This window comes from Prunus mume, linkage group LG7 (genome assembly GCF_029339155.1).
Source record: "Prunus mume cultivar Tortuosa linkage group LG7, ASM2933915v1, whole genome shotgun sequence".
Taxonomy (NCBI): domain Eukaryota; kingdom Viridiplantae; phylum Streptophyta; class Magnoliopsida; order Rosales; family Rosaceae; genus Prunus; species Prunus mume.
In genome coordinates this window covers 17326464-17337017 of record NC_142704.1, presented here as the reverse complement: position 1 = coordinate 17337017, position 10554 = coordinate 17326464, and the positions used below count along the sequence as shown (strand labels likewise).

The window sequence follows — 10554 nt, the reverse complement described above, 5'->3', positions numbered from 1 at the left end:
TTTTAAGAAATTAAAAGAAAAAAAATTGTACTGCTCCTCTGTATATAACTTGTCTAACTTTGACCCTAAATATGAAGCTGTCTGTAACTTAGATAGAAGTAATCAACGATTCAAATTAAGATCTAAAAGATCATCTCTACATACAAGACTTAGTTGATTATGTGCTCGAATCCTCATTTATAGATAATATTGTCATTTTTAAAACGCTCAATTGAGTTCATAATGATTTTATTATTATTTACAAAATGTCATAATTGTATGTATTTTCACAAACTACATTGTCAAATTTCTCATCATAAATACATGAAAGTAACAAGTATCAAACCAATCGGCCAGAACAAAAAAATTTAATCAACCAAATCCTCTTTTCATTATCACAAGGTCTCACGTTACATACGGGACTTTATATACTTCTTTTTTGTTGTAATTTTTAATTTAAAGAAATTAAAAAAAAAAACCAGCTTCTAATCTAATAATAACACATCATGTCGTCGATAAAAATTCGATGTTACAAATCCTTCACACGACCATAAGTTGTGGATAACCCATCGTTGGGTGAGGAGATAACGGCGACAACGGCGGAACGCTAAATATCCCCTTCACATCTTCCAATGACTCAGAGTCCCAAAACCCCGTCCAACTTGACGGCGTCAAGGGCATATCCCTTACGAACCCAATGGCCTCTGGCGCCTCCGTCAACCGCTCCTTCTTCACCGCCACCGCCTTCACTTCTTCTCTGTCCTCCTCACGACGTCGTTTTCTCTCGACGGCAGCGACCGGCTCGGCCTTGCCGGCTTCGAGCGGGAAGTTGAGGATGGCTTTGGAGCCGCGCAGCTTGAACGCCGCCCGGTCATAGGCCTTGGCGGCCTCGATCGCCGTGTCGAAGGTCCCGAGCCAGACCCGGGAGCCTCTCCGGTTCGGGTCCCGGATCTCCGCCGCATACTTGCCCCACGGTCTTTGGCGGACCCCGCGGTAGTGCTTCTTCTTCTCCTCATTCGAACTCGACTTCTGAACCGGCGGCTTCACGGCCGGGTCAGAGCTCGCGAAATGGATCCACTCGGTTTTATTCGGTAGGGAGACTGTGAGCGCGGGTTTCCGGGTCGGGTTGGCCGGTTTCGGAGGTGTCCTGTTCAAGAGCTGGGGCTTTTGTTCGAATTCAAAGAAATCATCACTGATTTGAGGCTTGGATTCAAATTCGAACGAATTTTGGGACCTCAAATCAGCGGACTTGGGGGTGGTGAGGTCGATGACTTGAGGTTTAGCTTCGAAATCGAGAAAATCGGTGGAATTAAACTCGAACTCGAAGATCTCATTGGAATTCAAGTAGTCGGAGATTTCGATTGAAGAATCAAAAGTGGACGAGGATTTGGAGCAAAGCGAGTCAGATTGAGATCTGGAAAGGTCGGAATTGGCCTCGGGGCTCCATTGGTTTTGGGGGAAGCTGGAAGCAGAGTCGCTTAGCTCAGTGACGGAGCTCTTGGCTGCGGGCGAGAACTCACCGAGAAGATGGTTCTTGATGAGTTCGAGAGCCGAGACCTGATCTAAACCCGCCATGTCTGAACTCAAAGCCATTGAAAACAAGCAATATTATCAAATTTTCTTGTTTTTACAGAAGAAATCTCTGAGAGAAGAAGAGAGAGAGAGAGAGGAGAGAGGGATTCTTGTTTTTGAATTTTGTTGATAGTGGAAGTTGGGAGTGAATTGGAAGTTGAGGAGGGGTTTCTATATTTATAGAGAAGGGAAAAGAAGGAGAGGACTTCCATGCTGAAGGTTCGATGACAGAGAGACGAAGGATCCTTTTACTTTTTCTTCTAGTGCGGGCCCCGTTCTATCCATTACAACCTTCTGCGTAATGTTACGTAATAACTCTTCTACTTGATCTCCACCGTTGGATCATTAATCTCACTTTCATGCTTTCATTTCGAGTAATTGATTTGTTTTATCTCTAAGTAACTCCTCAAAATTAGTATTTCTTAATGTATCAGATGATGAAGCATTGAACTCTTTTTCACTTTCTAGAAGTTTATTCTTTTTCTTCCGTAAATAGCATTTTTCGTTGATTTGTTCTCTGAATTCGACCTATTCTGATTCTGAACTACCTATCACCATACTTCTTTTTTGAGAACGGGTAAAATAGAAAGAAAAACTTTATTACACCAATTTTTAGACGCTAAGCAAATAAGAAACTGCCATATCAGTTGATGTCACTAGTATTATTGCTTTTCTAACGAGAAATAGAAAGAAAAACTTATTACACTAATTTTTGTATATTAACTAATGTTACAGTCTTTCAACAAATAAGACATTGTCACATCAATTGATGTCACTAGTATTATTGCTTTTCTTTTGTGTGAGCTCGTTCACACAACGAGAACTCATGTTGGGATTATGCAATTCATGTACGATGATAGTACATATATATGTATATATATATACACACACACGTATATGTAATTCTAAGCTTTATCACTTTGACGTCTTCTACTCAATGGAAGCTAATTTTAAGGATTTTGGTTTGGTTTTAAGTAGTGGTTGATTTCCTGGATGCTTCACAAAAGTGCATCTTTAGAGTTAAAATATAATCATCAACATTAATAAAATCGCTTAGTGGAATCATTACCAAAATCCAGACAAGGTCAAGGGGATAAAGACAAAGTTAATCAACATAGGATTTAGTCATCTCTGGCTCTAATATTTCGTTAAGCTCTGCTGTTTAATTGGATGACCTTAATATAATTTAAGATTCTAGAGACAAAAACAATTGACATTAACGTGCAAGCAAGTAAAAGCCAACCTCCGGAGAATTTGCTCTCCCCTTGTTGTCTTTTTTTGGTTCCAGAAACAAGCTGGTTTCAAATTTTCTACTCGAGTTTCTCTTATTTTATTCATGTCTTGAATTATATTTAATCGACTTATGCGAAGTTATCGACTTTATTTACCCTATAAATAATTTTTTATTTATGCAGGACGTGTGAACTAAATGACATTTCCCATGTTCTACTCTTTGAATTTTGCATTGCAACGTCCGGAAATGGTTGTCGAATTTTATTTACGTTGTCCAAGAACAATGTACGTATACAAATTCTATTTATTAATGCTTTTGGGAAGAAGTAGAAGTATCTGATTTTTCTTCATTTCATACGCGTACGCATTCTATTGCCACGCACATCATAAAATATGTTTGTTCTGTAAATGAGTATTAAAGTATCCATGTGATGTATTTGTAAGTTAAGCTAATTGATCAGGACAGTGTGTCCGCCCTTTTACATATCCGATCTCAAATCTCGCTCTTCGTAAATTAGAGTAGTTAAGTTTATAACATCATTTTGTCAAAATAAGGATCCATTTCGATAATGTTGTGAATTATTTTGTGTTTTGTCTTCTCTCTCTTGGTCACCAATATATATCTTTTCGAACAAACCCTTTTTTTCTTTGGGAAATGAATTCTCTACTTGTCTTAGCATTGCTTGACCTGTAGTATAAGCCGTGTATTGGAAACCTAAACATGCAAGATATTCCTTCAACTTATAATTAATAAGAAGCTATTATTAAAAGCCAACCAAGCGATCCCAAGACAAACAAAGAAATCTTTTTTTTTTCTTTTTTTCAATTAAAATAGTTGAGTTAATTTTTTAGGGGGATTGCCCTGCCGACTAGTCTAGTTGATAAAGTCTATAACCTCCTAGGTATAGGATCGAGCCCCTTAATTTATTTGTTAGAGTTAATGGACAATTGACAACATTGATTGGAAACATTCAGAAAATAAATGCGTCCAAATACATTTTCAAGGTATTTGCAGGGGCACACCTGTTTGCAGAACCCAAACAAGCCGAACAAGGTTGTATTGGAATATAAAGTGTCTTCAGGTAGAAATAAGACAAAAAAATAATTCATAAATTTTCAATCTTGGTTTGACCTGACCCAATCCAAACCCTTAAGTACCAGCCTTAATGAGGTAGGGCCAGTTAGGTCAATGGAAGAACCAAAAGAAAGAAGGATGGGAAAGAGTCAAGCAACCATTGTGTTGATAATTCTAAAGGTCTACAAGGCCCTATACAGCTCAACTAATCTGCATCTAATATATAATATTGAAGAATATAGTTTATAGACAAGAAAAGATTAAAATAACAATCATATACTTAAGTAGTTAAATGACTTCGGATTCAAATGATTTTTTACAGACATGATCGTTGATCGAATATCTAAAAATTCGGGTCAGTGAAAAACAATGTGTGATGAGCCTACAAAGATGTCCCTCAAATAATCCCTCAATTGAAACTCCCTCTATATATTTAAGAACTAATATAGTATATTGACAAAGCACTGAGCAAGTGAAGTGGGGGAGCTCTTACTAAGTCCAAGAGTTTGCCAAGTCTCATTCTTCTTTTATTTAAACAAAGAGATAAGAACAAATAAACAAGATAAACATAATTCGTGCAAATCACGGAGGGCCACCAAATTTTTTTAGTCTGATATTGTTTTAAATAATACTAGAATTATTGTATGTTTGCTAATCTCCTTGTTGCATGGTTTTTGTATGTTTGCTCCACTGTTAAGTCTGTGTTAACCACCCCGACCCCTCTACACGAAATCATGCATGGTTTTCGTCGGATAAATTTAATGGGTTTCTGAGTGGACCAAGTTTTCAAGGCGCGTTTCGAATTAAAACAAGGGGAAGTTATTAAAACAAAGTTTTGAACACTTCATTGATTGAAAGAGTCACACTATCCGGCATTGATCATGATCAAGAAGATATAAGTCTCTGTTTGTTGGGAAAAACTCTTATGCTTAAATGAAACCATGAAAAAGTCTTTAACCTGTTTTTTATGCGCCTCAGAAACAAATCCCAGATCATTATTTTGAAGACAGTATTGTTCATCTCTCTTAGAAATAATGTAATGCTTGAATTTTCATGCTAAAATAAAATTTTGCGAGCGGGATCTGTCAGTTCCGGTGATATGGTTTTATGAGCGTTTATGCATTGATCTTTAAATGACCACCAATAATTTAAACATGTTATGTGGAACAACATGTTCTGCAGAAGTTTTATATACAGCTGATAAATGCTTGCTTGTCTGGTGACTTGCATACAGTTTTACTTTCTGCTAAAGGTACAAAATGTTTTATGGATTGCACAGCTAATTTTTATCAGTGAAAACATGTTTAAAATTGGGATTAATTATCTTCAAAATCTGTCTTATATCAGTTAGGCAAGACAGCTACTTGCAATCAATTGTTGAGAAATAATTGCCTTCAAGTTGCAAGAAGTGAGGGTCCCAAATTTAGTGACCAACCAACCTTCTGTGGCTCCATTCGAGGCTACCACAATGGAAATTTCTCGATGATAGCCTACTTGGACTCGACGATAGCTTGTGTGTGTAGGTTGTTATGGTGATGTATTTGTTTAGAATTACAGCTTCTTCTTTTTTGTTTCCCATTACCAGCTTTAATTTATCCAGTCTTCTATTTCTGCGAGGATGAAGCAAAGAAAGACTTGCCTACTCGTATTCCACAAGCAACATCAAATCCCAATATTTTATGTAAACCTAGTTATTGCTTACTCTTTTAACTCTTGAATGAGTAAAAAATGTCGTCTTCATTCATATTCAGTTGTTCACACTGTGAATGGATGAAGTGTTTACACTTGTTACGCACTGTCGGTAATATATTTAAAGCTCATATGACATCTGAGCTCATTCTTCCAGCTGCATGACAAGGTCCTCTAGAAAACCAGCCCAATGAGGTCATTCTTACATATACCATGTTCTATCTAACAATAACAACAATTGTTATCACCATCTGTTATCATCAGAGCTGCAAAAGCGTTTATAGGGTCAAGAATTCAGATGAAGTAATATATAAAACTCCATTTCATGTACATCACCTTCCAACTTTACAAATTGAGGCTTGCAGCTCAAGTAGTTATGAGTATTTACCCATGCATTCGAGGTCCTAAGTTCGATTCCCCTTTTCTCCAATATCGCTTGTAGGTACATCTCTTTGATGCTTGTAAATGACTAAACTTTCCTGAATTTCTCAGAGAGGGGGTACCTAATTGAATTGGATACAAAAAAAGTGCTAATTGTATTTAACCTAAATTTGGACTTGTTGATGCTCAAAGAAAATTAGAAAAGTTCAAGTGTATTGAAGCCCAATATAATATACGATCGTAAGAGTAAAATAAAGGGTATCAAGAGAGTAAAGCATAAGGTTTCGATTACATCATAAGAATTAAACCTCAAAAGTAGGCAACAATCGATGTCGTAAAGCAAGCTCTTTTGGGAACCATGCATGTATGAATTTAAGAAAGAGTAAACCCATGCCATACAAAGCAAAAGACCATGATCCATGAGATTTCACACCATGGCAAGGGTTAGTGATCCTACATGGCCAAGAAAGCCATAACATTTGAGAAATCATGGCCATTAAAGCTCTTAAAGAAAAGCTTAATTTCACCCATGCTCAAGCATAGCCAAAATTAAAATGTAACGCGGATTATATTCTTTTCACTAGAAACGCGTGGGTTTTTAGCCCCACACTTTAAGCCTTTCATGTCAAGCCTAAAGTCCCAAGGATCCACTAAAGAAAAGCACCAAGTCATTCGCTAAGCCTTTTGGGTCTATTATGGCAAGCAAGGGGCAAGCCCAATATCAAGACTTTGCAAGAAAAAAACCCCTCTAGACAAATAATTCAAAATGGTATAAAATATACTCATGTCGACCACATTACTGATCACATATTTTATAGTACTAGTTACGAGAGATGCAATCAATAATATGGTAAAAATAAATTTTTTTTCCCTAATTAACCTAATAAAGCAAATGCAAGAAAGTAATATCAAATTAAAAAAGCTTCAAAATTAAGTAATGCAAGTTGCAAAACCAAAACAAATGGGCAGGCTGCCGCATTCCCATATGACTGCCCACAATTATTATGTACAAGCCAAAACGTGCTTCAATTCCTATTATTCTAATCTCCTCCTCCTCCTTCTTCCTCTTCACAAAGCCACCAAATGAATAATATGTATATATATATATATATATATCCTGTTTAGCCATTTTTTGTAATCTTGTGATTTTAATTAATAAACCAATTGAAACTCTGACTCTTCCTCATCAACTTGCAATAATTATAAAACCAATATTTCATTCATTTATTTATATTTTTAGAGCTTTATTTATGCCGCAAATGCTGACAACATTTTGAAAATTATTGCTCATCAACTTTGTCTCATGCTTACATTGAACATTTTGAAATTAATTTGAAATACCCCGTTCTTAGCACTAATGATGTAGATCAACCCTACACCATTTAATTTTCATAAACAAATCCAAAAAACAATTGGCCCAATTGAATTTAATTTTGATTATTAAATTACTTTGTTGACCTATTGAGTGTTTTGGGTTTTTTTATGAGGTTTTGTGGTTGGGCTTGTTTTAAGAAATCGATGACAGTTTTGTAATTTATAAGAAGTTAGAAACATCTTTGTTATGTTGTAAATGGACTTTAAGTGTGTTTTTAAAGTCCATTTTCATATGAGGTATTTTTATAATTTAAACTCTCATATTGAGTATAATATTGAATCTCCAAAATCATAATTATTTTTCCACAGAACGCAGATTCTTCACAGCTCACTTAGGGTTTGGAGTGTGCCAGCCATGGTTTTTCTTTATTATTATTATTATTTTTTTATAATAAAAAAAAAAGCAGCTGAGAATCTAATTAGCTTTCTAATCTTGGAAGGTCTTCTATTATGACCAGGAACTTGGTTTTTGAGTTCTAATTTGATCAGTTTTAGAATTTATTGATCCTGTACACACCATCAATGATCAAATTCAAACTCAGATCTTTAGAAAATTAATTATTTTATACACAAAAATCAGCAACTTGGTTGAAATCTGAAGCTAAGCTACATATATATTAATTAAATAAGGTTGCAACTTGCATTAATTATTTTTGAAAATATCTAGATTTTTGTTTGTTATAATAATTTTTTGGATTTTGAATTCAACTCAACAATAGCATCCACAGATCCGCTAACATAGCATAGCATGACACCTACCTTACCAGACTAATAAAATATAAAATAATACAATTCAACGAAAAAATAAAAATAGTAACATATTTATAATTCAAGTGATTAAGAACAGTTATTTTTGCACTTAAATTCTTGATTTGAATATCTCATCTCCGGCATTGCTTGAATAAAATAAGCAACCAAAAAATACCGAAAATGCATGATTGTCCTAAAATAATTATATTACGGGAAATTAATATGTTCCAAGTGGAAGTGTGGGGCCCATTGCTTTGGTGCCCAGAAGGTACCAAGTAAGCTCCTAATTTAGACATGTGGTGAATTAGGTTTGTTAATTATTATCGTGGTGGTCACTGTTGTGTGTTCGTTCATGCATTTTGTTTGTGAAAAGTCGTTTTAATAATTTATTCTTGTCGTTTTGTAGATAAGGTTTCGCAGTGGGGAATATGTCATCGTTGGGCTTGGCACGTGCGGATGTTGTCACGTAGCTAGCCAAGTTGCTATTTATGGAAACGTTGGGAGAATTGTTCTCCTGCCGTTGCGGTCAGAGTCTACTGAGACTGCCACGGTCGTCGGTCAAGTAATCAACGTCAAAGCTGACGTGGCGCTGCTTTCTCCTCGAAGGATGTGCCCTTCCTTTGTATCTAACTTGCGTGATGATTAATATTCTTACTTTTCATTTAGGCAGAGTTCTCCCTTTTATTTATATTTATTTCTAGTTTTAGTTTTTAAACAAAAATTTAATTTTAAAAATTGGTGACGATTTTAACTTCTTTTTTTTTAACATCATTGTTTTTGAAAATATGATTTCATTCATAAGTGAAAAAAGCATACAAAAGGCCAGCACGAATACAGTGACATCGTTAAAACTTTCTTAGAAAAATCACATAGAGTAGAAAAAAGTATCACACATGTTATGAACTAATAAGAGAGTCCGACACAAGTCACTTTAGACAGCTACAAAGAACCCAAAAGAATACAAACAAGACAAAACACACCTCCAAGCTCCGGATAGAACAACCTGCCACAACGTAATATTGTCAAAGAAAAACTCATTTGCATGCATAGTCAAAATATAGAACAACAGGTGGTGAGCGTCAGAACATAGCCAGAAGAAGTACCAATACCAACTCCATGAATCTTAATCTAGACCCCTACTCGACAGGGTAAGGGGGATCAAAATTGGCCTCTTAGACTGACAAACTTATAACAGAAGAGCATCATAAGAGGAACATTTATTGGATGCCAAGCCTACAAACATTTTAGCGAAGGAGAATTGGGAGGCTCCTTGAGGTCGGCCTCCCTCACATTTTCAGTAAACTCAGCGAAATATTGCTCAACAACAGTAAAGGCTCTATCACCACCCGGATACTAGATCCCCACCACAGAAGAACCCGGAGAGATGGGAACATAGATCGCAACCAACAACCCTATTCCCCGAAAATAGGCCCAACATCGAGGATCCTAGAATGCACCAGATTCATTCAATCCAAGAAATCCTAGAAGCCAACCACTAGTAAACTCCCAGTCGACACCACTAGCACCTTGCGAAAATCCCTAACATAGCCCTTACCACCAAGTCACCACAAAGGCTGCATACCCACACAACCACACAACCACAATGACGACGACCACTGTCAAGATCAGGAAGGCGATGTCGGCTGAATGTGGAAGGAAACCCTAATATTGACGCATGACTCTCCTCGCGTAGCGAGAGAGCGATTGTGAAGAAATTCGATATATCAGGATTGGCGATTTTCACACTTGCGTTTTCTACATGTATATAGTTAGAGAATAAAATCATTTTTAAAAAAAGAAAGGGAGCATAGTGCGATTGTAGGAGTATGAAACATGTGACGGTCATACCGTCACGTGTTGTGGCTTATTCAAATGCTATAATATAAGTGGATAACATAATTGATAGTTCACAAATTTAAGTTATAGTTTTAATAAATAAACACACATGTTATTGATAACATCACATAAATGGTCGTACATAAGAATTTGTTGAAAATCTTTGAAGGTCAACTAAGTTAAAGTATTATTCCCCTCCTCTTCTTCCTCAACACAAATTTCTATGAAGCAATAGTGTGAGGCCATGTCCCCTTTTAGCATTAGGCCATGCAAGGGGAGGAGCCAACATGGGACCTAGTGTGGTTCCAGGACCCCACTTCATTTTTACCTCTTTTATTTGTATATTATATATGATATATAATATTATAATATATTAGATTAGTTCTAGGATATTTACCCTAAAATAAGATAAAATATTATGTTCTTTTTGGCTATAAATTAATCATAAAATATCTTGATCTCCCTTCTACTCGTCTCCCTTAAATCTTCTAGGTTAGTTCATGATATTTGCACTAAAAACTCATAAAGTTTTAACATTTCTTTCTCTTCCTCTTTTGTTTAAAACTTCATGAATTTTTAATTTTCTTCATTTTTTATGTATGAGTTGTGCACCTTAATATTGGGCTTTATGAACTCTTTTTAAATATGAAATTCAAGATAATTAT

General features: G+C 35.9%; 1 protein-coding gene across 1 annotated transcript; it reads right to left on the bottom strand.

The window, feature by feature from the left end:
* Window positions 1-346: 346 nt before the first annotated feature.
* On the bottom strand, window positions 347-1711 carry LOC103337044 (ethylene-responsive transcription factor 5). The gene has a single exon (XM_008240192.3). It carries the CDS (start codon window positions 1570-1572, stop codon window positions 520-522), a length of 1053 nt encoding a protein of 350 aa, XP_008238414.2. The 5' UTR covers window positions 1573-1711; the 3' UTR covers window positions 347-519.
* Window positions 1712-10554: the final 8843 nt, after the last annotated feature.

Excerpts from the sequence above, each read along its gene's own strand:
- LOC103337044 (XM_008240192.3), bottom strand. The coding sequence starts at position 1,572 with ATGGCTTTGAGTTCAGACATGGCGGGTTTAGATCAGGTCTCGGCTCTC.